The sequence below is a fragment of the Lissotriton vulgaris genome, chromosome 10, assembly GCF_964263255.1.
Source record: "Lissotriton vulgaris chromosome 10, aLisVul1.2, whole genome shotgun sequence".
Classification (NCBI taxonomy): Eukaryota; Metazoa; Chordata; class Amphibia; order Caudata; family Salamandridae; genus Lissotriton; species Lissotriton vulgaris.
In genome coordinates this window covers 201,073,360-201,089,394 of record NC_141698.1, presented here as the reverse complement: position 1 = coordinate 201,089,394, position 16,035 = coordinate 201,073,360, and the positions used below count along the sequence as shown (strand labels likewise).

Below are 16,035 nucleotides of genomic sequence, written 5' to 3'. Positions count from 1 at the left end.
GATTACTGGGACCTGTTTTCTAATTTAAAAGAGCAGCCCCTCCTATGTGTGAATACCATTTGCCCTTCAAAGGCGGCTTCCCTTTCAGAACTGCCCATAATTTTGGTCTAGGAATCATGTCAAAAGCAGACTGAAGGTGGAAAAAAGCCATATTTACATGTTCCTGTTGCAAAGTGACTATCTTCCAGTACATGTGTAAAAATCAGAAGATCTGGCCAATGTGGGCATCTTGTCTTTAAACCAGGTTTGTAGGTGGGTGAGCACATTTCTGTCAGTCATCCATCCCTGGAGTTTGTCAAAGAAAGAACCAGGAACCTCTCCCCATTTTATAGAGCCAATTGGCAGAATAGTGTCAGCCTGCTTGTCTGAAAAAGAATCATTTCTTCGTGGTCAATAGGCTCTATTATACTCCCTATATAATTGCAAAATTTGCTCCCATACCCCCGCCAAAATGCTTGAGATGTCACACATTGTTGGCAGATGACATTCACATGTTTTTCGAATGTAAAGGGCTGGGACTTTTTTTAAAGATGTGGGGCAAACACTGTTGGGAGTTTTTAAGACTAGGGTCGAAGTCAACCCTTCCTTGATTATATTTGGAGATGACGGTCTATTTTATCAGACTGCCACACGGCAGGAAAAAGGGCTCCTATTGTACATGATCCTACTGGCAAGGAGGGAAATCTGTAGGAGATGGAAATACCCCCTCCCCCCGAGAAGTGAGGACTGGTTAAAAGCATCTTTTGTCATGGCTCGGCTGGAATATGAGAGAATAGAGGATAAGCCATCTAATATCTGGCACCCTCTAATGAGGTGGGGAAGAAATCTAAGATGGATCTAGTCGCTCAATGAATACACCATGTCCCCGGTGGAAAAGGGGAAGAGGTCAGGTGACCAAAGTGAATTGTGGTCAGTCAAGCGGCCCACAGGTAGAGGTTATGGCTGTAAAAGTTCCACAAAGACTTGACACGGTGAGATGAGGAGAAAAAAAATAAATAAAGAATAGTGTCTTGCAGTGTAAAGACTAGTCCCTCTGTATTATGTGTTAGGTTTTGGTTGGATGGCACATTATTTGTGCCCTCTGTGGGCTGTGAGAATTTAAAGCGCAATAATAGTTCATCCAGTGGTGTGCCTCTATATAGCACTCCGTACCTGTTGAACAACATGAGGTATAATGTGCCAGACCATCTTGTGAATCTTTCTTTTTAGAGCTTCATCGAGATTGAGATTTAACCAATTATTTTACTCTCAACACCTTTTACTACAGGCCATTTGGTTCTTATAGTTGGCCCTAGCAACTTTTATTTTTTCTGGGTTCCCCCTTTTTGATTGCCTCAACTAAGATATGTTTAGCCTTTCTACAATCTTTTGAGAACCAGGGATTAGTTACTCTTCTTGTTGTGTTAGGTTTAATAACTCTTCCAAATAAGTGTTCCAGTTCAGTTCTGAACTGAACTGTTCCTTTAATAAGATGAAGAGCTTAGTGTGTTCAGAGATGATGGAGGACCATCATGTATCCATTGATACATCCTCTATCAATGACTGAGTGACTGCAACATCCTTATAGATACTTGCTAGTATTTCTGGATGCTGCATTATGCACGTCCAATTAATTGATCTCCTATTATTAGTGACAACCATGGCGAGATCTGTTATGTGATGTGTCAGGCCCCTTGATTGAGTGATCAAGGGACTCAACACTTATTATAAATAAAGCACAATATAAATATAAGAAAACATAAATATAATAAAACACATGTCAGAGCACTGGCACTGAGGCCTGGTTGGGAGGGCTAGGCGCACTTTCAGAGTCGAAAATCCAGCAACATTAGTCCAAAACTTGGGGGTGATCATGCAAAAAGTGTCATTTCTTTTCAGCCGAACATTAATGTGTGCTGGTATATAAGTCTCAGGCTGCTGAATGTTGTGGCAGTGGAGCTGTAATTGTAAGCAGAAGTTTCTCATTAACTGCCCCAACCGTGGTGGTTGAGGTCTTTCGTAACTGATGCCCTGGGGTCTGTCTTACTGTGGGTCTGCAAACTTGTCCAGGTATAACCCTTTCTTCACCTGTCTCTCAGGGTATGAGGGCGAGCAGTCAATGCTTCTCTGGGAGGTAGTTTGGAGGACGAATGCTCAGAACTCAATAGTCAATCAACCAACAAAAGAATGTATTGTCCTGCCCACTGCTTATTTGTTTTTACAAAATAAAGTACTTTAAGCTCACAGCTAAAATAAATTCTACCCCTTTCCAAAGGTATCACAATTACAACATTGTATTCTTAAGTTAGGATATTTAGTAAGGTGCAACCCCCTCACCCCCATACCCTCTGCGCCATTGTAGAAGATCTCTTATGACTACTGTCCCTCAGGATAATGTGAGCATAGGCGTTAATTAGGCACAGGTGCAGATCACTTACCCTACTGAACACAATACAGTTCTCACCCCAGGTGTTCACTCGGCCAATAAGTCTTAAGTCCTTGTACCAGATTCCTTTATGTGCTTCAAGGCCCTTCGTCCCTTTGCAGGCTAAGCATTGTTTTACCTCATCAATGAGAGGTGCAGATTCAGTGATGTGGTGGGTGCACCTTGCATCCCCTTTATTCGCATTCACAACTTTTCACAGTGGAAGCCTAAACATCAACATGTCTTTGGAACAAGAATTGCTGGCCGGAGTTAGCACAGCAAGTCCGGTGCAATCAAATGATGTCTTCGGTTGTAGGACATTACCACACCTTCATTCACCACGCCCGTTTTTGCATCGCATATTTTACAACGCATGCCACTACCACGCATTGACATTCACTCACATTTGAAACACCTTCATCATGCAATCCACTACCACACATACTTTTACCACGTTTACTGTTACGTAAAAATACTGTCACAGTCTTACAGTGCCAACTACTGTTAAAAAAGTATACATTAATTCTCCATACATTCTCAATTCTCAATATCTATATTTTAACAAATTACATTTTTCATTTACAGGTGTGGTACTATTTTCTAATGTTATATTTTAAGGAGGACACTCGAAGCTCTCTTTTTTAATGACCCTTAAAATATATAAACCGTGACATATAGAGAAACGCTGCCATCTACAGTTCAAATGCGTGGTAAAGTCTTGCTTTGTAAGGACTTGCGTGCCAACAGTCTTTACGATTAAAAAATATGCGGTATATGTTATATGATGGAAAAACTTCGGAATAAAAGCTGTTTCCCTATGTCTTCTGCAGATGCTACAGAGTACAGATTGGTACTCAGACATGAGAGTTGCGGCCTCTGGACTAATTAGTCTGCAGTGATCTGTAGATTGAAGAAAAACGATCACGTTACTCCAACTAGGAATAACTTATGTTTCGTCAAGCAGGAGATTCCCTTTATAATTCTATGTCTACGTATGCTACATTTATTTGCCAAGATGTGGAGACCATGCATACAATACCTGGGGGACGAATTTAGGGAACTGACCTGCCCGCAGTATCTGCAGATCTTCACCTAACATATCCAGACTGTGCACCTACCTGAACCAATGGGTGGAACACTGCCCTTTATGCTCCACAACTCCCCTTCACTGTCCTTCTCATGCAACTAGTGTCTGGTCCTAATCCAGTAGCCATAACTTTCCCCACCTCCCTCACCCCAATCCCAACTGTTTCCCTTTCTCCTACTTCTACTTTGTCTATTTGTTATTGATTCTTCACTGCTCCCACATGCCAGTAGATGTAGGTGGGCTGATTGTTCTATCTTATTGCTAATTTTAACAACAAAAATATTACAGATCTAAAATTCTGTGCCTGATGTATAAGCTCTTTCGTGGCTTTGAAAATCATTGCTAGCTGCTTGAATTCAGCATCATCAATTAAGAGATCTTCAGTCTCAATTGCTTTTGGCAGTGCCTCGTGTGAGGATGAATAGGGCTGGTGGCAGGGCTCTGTCATATCTAGGAACTCCACTTTGGAACAATCTCTTGTTGAGAATTTAATCAATCAGTTGATCCATGTCTTTTCAGAGGTCCCAAAAACATACTTATTCCGTTAATTGTGTTACAGTACCTACCAGTGTATGCCATGAGAACCCTAGCATTCACACACACCACCATCACCCACTGGGTAAATACAGTGATGAGTTTCTGGTGCTAATCCAATTTTTTTTTAACTCATGTTTTCAATTGATTCTGGCTTGACTCATGTATGTACTTGCAACTTGAATATTTTTCCTAGCATTACATTTTAAAAAGCATCTTATGATTATCATTCTTATTTGTCATTTATTTTAATAACACATATTACTACGGATTGGATTGTTCATTGTAACATCCCTTTTTTGCAAAAAGTGTAGCTAATGTACAAATAAATAAGATCGCCAAATTGATTTGGTTAAGGAACAATGATTGCTGGTCCCACAACCAGCATTTCAACCAGTAGACCTCATATCCTCAATTGAAGCGTGTTCCACCGGAGTATACAGGAGGGGAGGCAAAACAATAACAAATCTAACCTACCGGCATTTCGTGGACTGTTGGTGGTCGGCTTCCAATAGTCCAATGCCCTCTATAAAGGTATGCTTTGTACCCCCCTCCAGGTCACAGAACTCATTCTGGATCTCTCACTACCAGCGAAAGGCCTAGGTCACCGAACACACATTAGATTAGTGAAGCAGGGGTACGCGCCTGTTTACCATGCCAAGGACACTCCCGTCCTAAGACGCACTATTTACTCTCTGACTAGGCTAGTCCAGTCCTTACAAAGTGACAGTCATGTATCATCCGTTGGCACTATTGAAAAAATTCATGCAAAATTAGACCTCATAAAGCACTCTAGAAAGGGAAACTTTGAGTAAGATTGCATTATGTCAACTATGGCATTTGGCTCCATCTTAATGCTGGGTGCAAGAATCGTTTTAATTTATTAGAGTATTAATTAAAAGACTGTGTAGCCACATGGTACCATTGGCGAAAGCTTCCTGAAAACTGAGCAAGCATTATCCACCAAATCCATTTTGCCAGTTCACAAAACACCTGTGTAAGTCTGTCATTGTCTACGACGTTATATCACTTTTCACCGGTTTACAAAACCCGATGGAAGTAAAGGGGAAAATTCATGAATAAGGCGAGATTACTTTGTCATGATAAACATTCCATCTTCTAACACTTGAAAAAAAATATGTTACATTAGTAAGAGGGATTGGTTTCCACTTCACCGATTAAATTAATTGGCAGGATGTAATATTTTCTTTCAAAAAACAAAAATATAATGCAGTAAGTAAAGGGCTCTTTTGGTAGTATTTCGTGTCATTGCTCTCAAGTGCTTGAAAAGATCCTTGCAAGCTAAAAAAAAACTGTGGACTGGTAAAGCTTAGACAAACATAATCGAAATGGCATCTAATAAATATATGACTACAAAGATAATTTCCTCCCTTCTAAACAGAGCATTCCCCTTGTTGGGTCGTGGTTAGTAATTTGTAGTAAGTATGAATTATTGTTTTTGCTATTTTCTTTAAAAAATGTAATGTGGTCATCTGAAGTGTGGCTGCTGAGCCATCAATTGTACTGTACAGTGGCAGATTTTTTTGCCCCAGAAAGGTGCCCTGTGTGCATGGCAGGCGCTGCTTCAGGGTACAAGCAATATCCCTGCAGCCCAACCCCCCCCCCCATGCAAGTTTGGAGAAAAATGTACCTGATTTATGGAGATATTTAAGTTCCTGAAATTCTGTAACAAATGTTCCCAGTGCTCTGGAAGCGTTTCCTTCCATGCGAGGGGCGTTAAAATGGTTCTCTGACCACAACTGCCATGGTTTCAATGGTAGTCCTAGACAGGGGGCATTGTGTTGACAGACAGGGCTCCAGGGAGCTGGCCATTTCAGGGAGGTACTTACTATACAATTTTTGCCAGAGCAGAGTCCGCTGAAAGAGTGTTCTTGATGACAGAGTCAGCAGTGGTACATCCTTTGGAAAATCTGCAAAATACCTTGGTCTAATTGTGGCAACATTTCAGAAAGGTGGGTGGGTGGAACTCAGTTCGCTTTTTGCCTTTAGTCCTTTTACCAGCAGTGTCTGAATGAATGCCTAAGTTGTTAAAAAAAAAAAACATGAGAATCAGTTTTGCGATTTAAATGTAAGAAGTTCTATAAAATATTTTTTTTTCATTTGTTAGATTCTAGATTCACCGGTGTTAAATACATAACATAAGAACAGTAATTTCTCCTACCAATATACGTCTATTGATTCTTAATGCTACTCAATTAAGTGTATGTGGATGAATCATGTTAAATATACATAACTCAGAGCTTAAATCCAAAATACTGCAAAAGAGGTCTTCTTGATGAGATTGTTTTTCCATTATAGGTGTTGTTTTGAAAGGTGTGATATTATACGGTTCCCTTATGTGTTGCTCTGATTTTCCCATGCAGTCCTGGAAAGACGCTTGCCCAGTTGGAGCCCACGGTCAATGATGTGATTGTACTTGACCTGGAAGTGAAAGGTTCGACCGAACCATTTAACTTCCTCTTGGAACCCTACGCCATTATCATTCCAGGAGAAAACTTTATTGGCTCAACGCTTAGAAAGCAGTTTAAGGTCAGTCTGCTTTACTTTCTACATGACTGAGTATGGGGGGGCTGTTGTTTGAGACGTTACATACTTTCAAATTACTGCGGATTTGCTGAGGGACTTTTGGATAAATGTTTAATTAGGTGTCTAATTTGGACAAAGGGATGTGAGACCGGGTAGATTTAAGTTTGCATCTGTCAAAGGAGTGTCTTCATCCAGCAAAATTTATATTTAGTAGGCCTATAAATCATGAATCATATGAGCTATGAAAGAGTCACCACAAAAGAAAGTGCTCTTGCTCATATCAAGGACATGATGACACAGCATTGATAGTAGAATCTGCCTGACTAGCACTAATTATCTAATGTTGTCCATATTTATTTATGGGATTTTTTGTGCGCAACTAATACCCTAAGGTGTCTAGGCGCAGTCATCAGCTTTTCATTTTCTGAAAACACATACGTTGTCTACCAAATACCAGCTTTAATTTTCAATAAATAAACACATTTGGTCTAATGCATCAGCTTGTCATTCCCATAATACATGCTAATTTCTAATTGATAGTATTCCCACTGCACTGCCATTAAATCTCACCCACCAATGGGACTTTTAAGTCTTTTTGCTCTATTATGCCCCACGCATCGCACTGGTGAACCTAGCTTACAACCTGATACTTATGGCACTGCCATGACTCATCACATTTCTCTTTTCATTGCCTGTGAGATTTTTGGTGTGCTAAGCACCATGAACAACAGTCAAAGTATTCAGTGACTTTGAATTTCTTTGACAATTTTTCTTGTTTCATTTTCCTTCTGTCCCCATGAGCATAAAACCTCCTGATTTCAAGAGCTGCACCGAATACACTGAGGGCCTAATTTCGATGCTGTTCAGAAAGCGTTCTGACCGACATGGAAAGTTTACACTCTGACCTCTGAATCACAGTGTCGGTGGTCAGAGTGTGTACCGGCCGGGTAAACCGACTCGGTTCCGACGGGCTCCAGGAGTCCGTCGGCCAGTCATAATCCCTCAAGAGGAGCGTTTCTGCCGTCGGGATTATGATGTTGGTTTCTTACCGCCATTCCTTGTCGGCCTTTCCAACATGAAAAGACTGTCGGAAAACAACTTTGGCGGCCCCTGCTCCCTGGCCCTCGGGTTGTGGCCCTGGGGGCTTCACATCCCTGCACAGGGTGGGAGGCACCATGAGACGCCTGCCACACGGTGCAGGAATGCGCAAAAACCTCAACTGTACAATGGGAGCTTGTGCTGCAGGTGGTTTTGGACCGCTGCACAAGCTTCCATTGTAAAATGGAAGTTTGCAACTGCATTTAACTGTGGTGTCGGGGACCACCGAATGGAGGTCAGTCGGTTCCGCATCTGCAGTAATGTCAGTCAGATGCAACTCCAACCAACATCGTAATAAGGTCCTTAGTGATGCCAATCCCTGGTGCTAGGATGTAGAGCAAGGCAGTCTGAATAAAAATGTTTGCCTAAGTATGACTCCATAGAGAAAATGATTGACCCAAGCACGTGTGCTTCAAGGTAGACGAAGAACCACTGAGGGCAGGGGAAAGGCTTTTCCCCTCTATTTAACTCACTGGCACTCACATCTGAATCCCTCTGTGGTACTGCTATTTAAAAAGATAAGTAAAAGAGGTTGCTGTCTGGAAATGAACTGTCATATTTTAAACATAGGCATTCTTCTAAGAATAAAAGGAAGAAAAAGACTTCCTCTCCAGACTGTGTAGATGAACGGGTCTGGTTCTGAAGATTTTGGAGAAATAGCCCTGGGTGCCAGTTTTGAGTCTGGCTTCCGGTGAAGGGAGAGCATTGGCTCTGATTCAGAAGGCATCCCCAGTGGCTCGGTCCATGTTTTTTTAAGGCGAGACCCTTTCCATAATGACCAATTGAAGGGAATAGTTGGCCACTGGAACCCGGTATAGTGCTTGCTCCACTCCACAGATGCTAGGCAATGGAGTCACTCAATGGTCTCTGGCTCTCTCCACCAGATTTTATGTTATGTTGTTATGTTATGTTATGTTATGTTATGTTAGCAATTTTGTAAAGCGCAACAGCTGCCCTGGCAACGGGGCGTCCCGGCGCTAGAACCATCATAACCAACTGGGAGAAAAAGGAGGGAGAAAACCTACATGGGGGGGAAGAGAAGAGTTTTGATAGCTTTGCGGAAAGCCAGTAGGTTGTCAATGCAGCGGATGTGGAGGGGGAGGGAGTTCCATAATTTGGCCCCTAGCAATCTGAAGGAGCGTCCTCCTATGCGACAGTACTTCGTGTAGGGGACCAGTACTAAGTGTTGCCCTTTGGAGCGGAGGTTGCGTTGGGGATTGTAGGGCGTTAGCAACGGGCGAAGGAGCTCTGGTCCCTCAGAACTCAGAATTTTAAAGGCAAAGATGAAGGCCTTGAATTGGATACGGGCTTCCACCGGTAGCCAGTGTAGTCTGTGGATGGTAGCTCTCGCGGAGCACCTTCTCAGCAGACCTACTATAGCCCTGGCGGCGGAATTCTGAATTCGTTGGAATCTCTTGATCTCCGCTTTGTTAGCTCCTAATAACAGGACACTCGCGTAGTCCAGCCTGGACAAGATGGTCGATTGTACGATGAGTTGTCTCGTTTTGGAATCGAAGAAGCCTAGGATGGGATGAAGGCTTCTCAGTAGTCCAATGCAGGTCGCGGCAACTTTTTTAGTGTGAGCCTGGAAGCTGAGTGTCGAGTCCAGCCATCATCATTTTATTATTAATCAGGTGGTCTCTCTAATGATTGCTGAAGGATGCTGTCTTGATCTCCTTGTCCTTATTACAAAGTTATGTTATTTCCAATCATAACATTTCTATTTAAAGTCATTTCTCTAAATGCACAGAGATTTGAAGAGGAGTCGATCTATAAACCCTGAACACCTTTCGGCCTTCTGACTTGTCATGTAAGCCTCCACGCCTCCCTGACTAATAAGCGTTCTGGGTTGGATACCACATTGTGTGTAACCCTTCAGCTGGTATCCCTGAGTACATAAATTCAGTTCCTGAGATAAGGCGAGGAAGGTGATTTTATTTGGACCTTTAGTTCACCTCCTTCATCTATAAAGTCCTTCACACACAGGAGTCTTTTAGGACTCTTTGTAGCTACTATTCACTTATCAGTAGATCTTCCACTTTTTTACAAACATTTAGACAGAAGGCATTTACAAAGGTTTTCTAATCCATAGAGGCATTTAAACTGCATTTTCTGCAAGCATAACTGTGAGGATTCTAATAGGGCAAGACAAAACAGAATGTTACTTCGCTCTTTCTCATAAACTCATCAAAAATTGATGTCTGGATTTCCGTTTTCGGAACCAACACATTACGTTCCTCCAGAGAAAATGGAACAGACTCAGGACCCTCAACTTGAAGAAAGTCACTTTTTGTTTATCCAGAAAAACAGGTCCTGGACATTTCTAAGATCCAGGATCCTGTGCTAAAAAAATCGGTGAAGGATTTCCCTGCTGACTGCAAGCATGAGACGCTCCTGTGTGAGTCCGCTACTTTAAACTGGTGCGTACCAGAACTGATCTTCCTCATCCTATATTCCTCAAGGGGTTTATAGATAAGTGGGTTTGCTCAACTTTTGCACAACTCAATACATCCTGTTAAGGCTGTGTTTGATTCAGAATGGCTCATTGATCTTAAGGCAATTGACCCCTGGCTTGCTTCAGCAGTGTTAGTTGCTTTCCTTGATGCTGATGTCCTATGGCCTTAACCCAACTTATTGCTAAACGTAGGTCACTTTTCTGTGGACATGAACATTTCTTCTGATGATGAGCTGTTTTAATCTCATTCCACTTGTGTGGTTTCCACAGCACAGTTATTTGCTCTCCATAGGAGAGCTGGCCGGATTAGACCACTCTACAAATTTGTAAAAACGAAGGATTCAAGATTCAATTTTGTGGTAATGACACGCTTCCTGATAATTTTACATGAAGTTGCGAGGCACCTACTCAGTCGCCACTAATCTTAAACACCAGTTCCAACGTCTTTACTCTTCACCTTTGAGTGTTTATACCATATTTCTCACTGAGTGAATAGATTCCTCTATTTTCTCTTTTGTGCTAATAGAAATTATGACTCCCAGTAAGGAGTAAGTATGGGTTTTTCTCAATTATAGATGTTGGCTGGTAAGTGCATTGTGAGTAAGACCTCCAAATGTGTATTTGTTCGTAAATTATTAGATAAGGGAGACTTTTGAGCTGACCTTCCTTTATCGTTAGCCCGAAAGGAAGGTTGAGGCTTTGAGTTGTTGGAAGTTCAATACAGAACAGAGTCAGAATAGCAAGTAAGTAACTATTTCTTCACTAGCAGCCTAGAGCTTATGATTTGTTATGCCAGTTCTCAATTCTTAAAATGAAGAGTGTTTTATTGTCTACAAAAAATGCACTTTTTGTGTCCTTCAGATGTGGAACAACAGCAAAGCTGCAGTCTGCTATGAGTGGGAAAAGATTGTTGACTGCCACATAATTCAGGTTGAACCCTACACTGGAACATTAGGTAAACTGTTAATTCCTTTTCAACTGCAATAACTGTAAACAATAATTCATAATTAGTAGCTCAAACAACTCAGCTATACATGCTGTTATACACCCCCAGCGTATATTAAAAAATGTTGAACGTCTCCAAGAAGTTATGCGACCATGTAGAATAGGAGATCAGACTTTATGAGGTTACACATCATCGAGGTGACTCACAACAGATTTATTAGATTGGTAGGCTTCCTGGAGGGTGGAAACGAATGCTGTAGCTTGCCATCTAATATTGTAATCCATTGGGCCTTACAGAGTGCAGATGATATAGCTTGAAGCTGTTTATGTTGAGCTAGCTGTCACCTTGATACACCACACAGGCACACAGGGTCATCTGTTACTAGTCAATATACAAACCCATGTAATGATGCATCAAATGTGCATTCAATGAAGAAGAGTTGTATAGATCACTGGGAACGAGTATCTGGAATAGAAGGTGTATTTTTCCTTTTGTACCATTGTTATTGAAGGCAATTTGCTGATTAGTCTGCCTTTACATGAAATGAAAGTTCCTAATGTTTCAAAAAACACTGCTAGGAAGTTATAGATCAGGTGCAGGATGAAGTGAGAAAAGACTTAGGGGCCGATTACGATGTCGTGCGGAAACTTTCTGCCCGACTCCTTGTAGGATTTGGTTCCGACGACTCTCGTTCGGCGATTCTGCACGACCAATTTTGATGCTTCTGAACACCGTTCGGAAGGACTCCCATTGACTTCTAAGGGTGTCTGTGTTCCGACCGACAACACAGGCTCCTATGGGGAAAATGGGTGTCTGCGGAAAACCTTGCACCCTGTCGCGGGCACCCCATGATGCCTGCCACACAGTGCATGGTTTTATACAGGGGTCCCTTGGGTATCCCCACGGCCCCCAACCGGAGGCCTCAGAATGAAGGGGGGCCTGCTAGGGGCACCCATAGTCAGTTTCCAACAGCCTTTTCGTGTCGGACATGCCGAGTCGGAAATTTTTTCAGAATCCAAGATCGTAATTGGTCGGCCGGAAGCTCAGTCCGTAGAGCTGTACGAATCGGCTCTGACCGACTCAGATTCTCCGAGTGCTGGTTGGAACCGATTCAGAAAGACCGAACGGTTTCCCTTTTGACCGCGAGCAACGTAATCGGTAGGTCGAAATTGTCTCTGACCAAGTCAGGCGGATGGGTTCCGACACGGTCTAGGAGAATCCGGCTGTCGGTCGGATGCTTTCCACACAACATTGTAATCGGTCCTTAAATGTGAATTTGCATTCTATATGTGCATTACGTTGTTGGCAACCACTCCTATTAAGTTATGTGTAATTCTCAGGTTCCACTGAAAATTAGACTTTTATTATTATTTAAAAGTCTGGCACTGTTTGACATATCTGCACAAAACATTTTGAATGAAATAAGTGACTTAGTTTCAACATTTCAAGTTTCTTTGATCTCTGTCTGAGCGGCGTATACTTCAGGGACTGTTTTTAAAAAGTGTGTGCTCCATCATAACTGTCATTGGAAAAGTTGCTCTCCAGTGCTGCAAAAACCGCTGAACGAATTTATAGAAATCTCAGCATTTGTTGGTGTAAATCTTTTCACTAATTTTGAGAAGTCTGCATTACAAGAAAAGCTGTAGGACAGGCTTTGAGTTGTTAAAGTTAGTAGTACATGACTAAATCTATTGATATTTTGTGGATCAAAATCCATAAATCCTCTGAAGATAATAAATTCGAAAAACAAAAGAAGAGAGAGCATTGTTTTCTCTTTTTTTCAATTTGGTATTTGTAGATCCTTGGAGGATTCAAAGATCTAGGTGATCTGATTATCTGGGAGCAACTTAAATGTTTTATTGCAGTGGCCAGCACGAAATACCAGACACCAAAGCCTGCAATCTGGAAATAAATGTGACATGAGGGTACAGAGGGCAGGGGGAGCCTCCTCGACCACTGGTTTCTCATGGGATTTGCATAACCAAATCCATGTCCATGGTTCTGCAAATTCGCAAGGGGATGTACAAATGTAATGAAAAATGTTGTAACACTAATTTTTTATCTTTTACAAATCATGCAAAAAAAGAAATCTAATAATCAATCATGACACTTATAAAGCGCACTACAGAACCGTGAGGGTCTCAAGGTGCTGGGGGGGTGGGGGGTGCAGCTAGTGATCGAAGAGCCAGGTCTTGAGGAGTCTTCTGAAGGCCAGTAGGTCTTGGGTCTGCTGTAGGTTGGTGGGGAGGGTGTTCCAGGTCTTGGCAGCGAGGTGGGAGAAGGACCTGCCGCCAGCGGTCGTTCTTTGGATGCAGGGTACTGTGGTGAGGGCGAGGCTGTCAAAGCGGATCTGGTGGGTGGGGGTGTTGAAGCTGAGTCGTCTGTTGAGGTATGCTGGACCGGTCTTGTGGAGAGCTTTGTGTGCGTGGATGAGGAGTTTGAAGGTTATCCTCTTGTTGACAGGGAGCCAGTGTAGGTTTCTCAGGAGTGGTGTGACGTGACTGCGGCGGGGGATGTCGGCGACCAGGCGTGCCAAGGCCTTCTGGATGCGCTGCAATCGTCTCAGGAGCTTGGCCGATGTTCCTGCGTAGAGGGTGTTTCCGTAGTCCAGCCTGCTGGTGACTATGGCCTGGGTGACTGTTCTTCTCAGTCAGTCAGTCAAAATACACTTTATTCGATTTTTGTTAAAATCATAAAAGGCAAGAAAAATACATACATTTAAAAACATTTTAAAAATACCCACAATACATTTGTTTTACACAGTGTCCGTAAAAAGAGTCACTTGATTAATCACCATAATATATAAAAAGGGGTTAAAATTGATATACTGGTTTTTAATTTAAAACAGTACAGTTCTAGGGATTCTTTTGTTCCTTCCTCTGTATGCGGCTGTTAGAAAACTTGCAACACAGAAAGTGACGTGTGCATCCGGTAATCTTTGAAGATAGAACAAGGCTGGTCTCACTTGTATGAAGCCAAGAGTTTTCAGGAGGGGAATTAGATATTTTCTCCTCTCCGTATTATAAAATGCACAAAAAAACAGAAAGTGGAGAGTGTCCTGATAGGAAAACTGGTCACACTCACAGGGTGGTGCATGCTCCGGTTTACCCCACGTAGGGAAGGTGCCTAATGAATAGTGGATCAGATTCATTCTAAATCTGGTTAGTAAAAATCTGTGCAAGGGTTTAGAAACAAATTGCAGGTATGGTTCCATCGAGGGGGAAGAGGACAAAACCAAGTGTGCTCTTACTAGTGGTTTGTTAACTTCAGACTCCTCTCTCTCTAAACGTGTCCTCCCCTGGAATTCCTTCTTAATCCATGCAATGTCCGTTTTCCTAATTATTGACGGTGTTGTATATAGGTCAGGTCTCCCGAGGGCAGTGAATGATGACTTTATGTATTTCAACCAAGGTATTTTCATTGCCCCCTCCCTTGCAATCACATCTTTAAGAATTGTGTGGTTTAGAGACAATTCAGTATTTAACCAGGTATTGGCCCAAAAAAGTAAAGGGGCCAATTTCAATCCATCTATAATATAGGGTAGGCCAACTTCTTCATGTATGGAGTAGGTAGGTGTAGAATTTGGAACCAATAAGGTTCTTCTAATAAGCTTGTTTTCTACCCTCTGCATACTGTCCAGGTTGGCATAACCCCACAAAGATGCACCATATGAAGCTATCGAGATGCATTTACTTTTATAAACTTTTAACACAGCCTCCATTGGTTTAGCCCCTAGCCTTTTAGTGAAATCCATCAGGGCTGCTGTGGGCCGGGCTAAAGAAATATTCTTGGCCTTAATTTGCGGAACCCAAGAGCCTTTCTCATCAAACAGGACCCCTAAGTATGGAAAGACAGGGACCCTGGAGAGAACCTCGCCTTTACAGGTAAAGGTTTTTGTGTGTGATTTATTTTTCTGTGGACCCACGATCATTGTGTGTGATTTGGTCACATTGATTTTTAAGTCTAATTTAGCCATAGAGGAACCAAAAAGCTCCAGAAGGGTCTGTAGACCAATGCCCGTGCGGGCGATGAGAACGGCATCATCCGCATATAGGAGAGCCGGGATCTGCTTCCCACCTACCCGCGGGACATCTGCGTTGCCTGCTAACAAGGACTTCCCTAGATCATTAATATAAATGGTGAATAAAAGTGGGGCCAAGATGCAGCCTTGGCGAACACCTTTATTTGACCTGAAGCTGTCTGAGCATCGCCCTTCCCTGGTTACCCGGACCTTCGCAGAGAGTCCCTGGTGCAAACCTGTTCTTCTCGTCTCGGTGGGGATCCACTTGAAGGTCCTGCAGAGCATTTTGGAGGGTGTTGAAGCAGGATGAGGAGACGGCGTTGACCTGCTTAGTCATGGAGAGAGTGGAGTCGAGGATGACCTCTAGGTTGCCTGCGTGGTCGTTGGGTGTCGGGGCTGTTCCTAGTGTTATCGGCCACCAGGAGTCATCCCAGGCTGAAGGGGTGGAGCCCAGGATGAGGACCTCCGTCTTGTCCGAGTTCAGCTTCAGTTCGCTGTTCCTCATCTATTCGGTGGCGGCCTTCATTCCTTCGTGGAGGTTGGTTTTGGCGGTGTGAGGGTCTTTGGTGAGGGAGATAATCAGCTGGGTGCCTTCGGCATAGGAGATGATGTTGTGGTCGTGCTGTCGGGCGATGTGGATGAGGGGTGCCATGTAGATGTTGAGCAGCGTTGGACTGAGGGAAGAGCCCTGGGGTACGCAGCAGATCTTGTCGGTGGCAACGGAGCGGAAGGGGGAGGCGGACGCTCTGCGTTCTGCTGGAGAGGAAGGATCCAGTCCAGGGCCTTCTCTTGGATCCCGGCGTTGTGTAGACGTATTCGTAGTGTGAGGTGGCGGATTGTGTTGAAAGCGGCTGACAGGTCCAGGAGGATGAGGGCGGCTGTTTCTCCGTTGTCATCGGTAGCGGCGATGAGGGCGGTTTTGGTGCTGTGGTTGCTGTGGAAC

General features: G+C 43.1%; 1 protein-coding gene across 1 annotated transcript in view; it reads left to right on the top strand.

Annotated features, from left to right (window-relative positions):
• DLEC1 (DLEC1 cilia and flagella associated protein) overlaps positions 1–16,035 on the top strand; it is a 712,951-nt gene that overhangs the window by 324,500 nt on the left and 372,416 nt on the right. The window contains exons 17-18 of the mRNA XM_086940885.1: positions 6,410–6,575; positions 10,987–11,080. Coding sequence (XP_086797011.1) covers positions 6,410–6,575; positions 10,987–11,080 — 260 coding nt within the window. The remainder of the gene's footprint in view (positions 1–6,409; positions 6,576–10,986; positions 11,081–16,035) is intronic.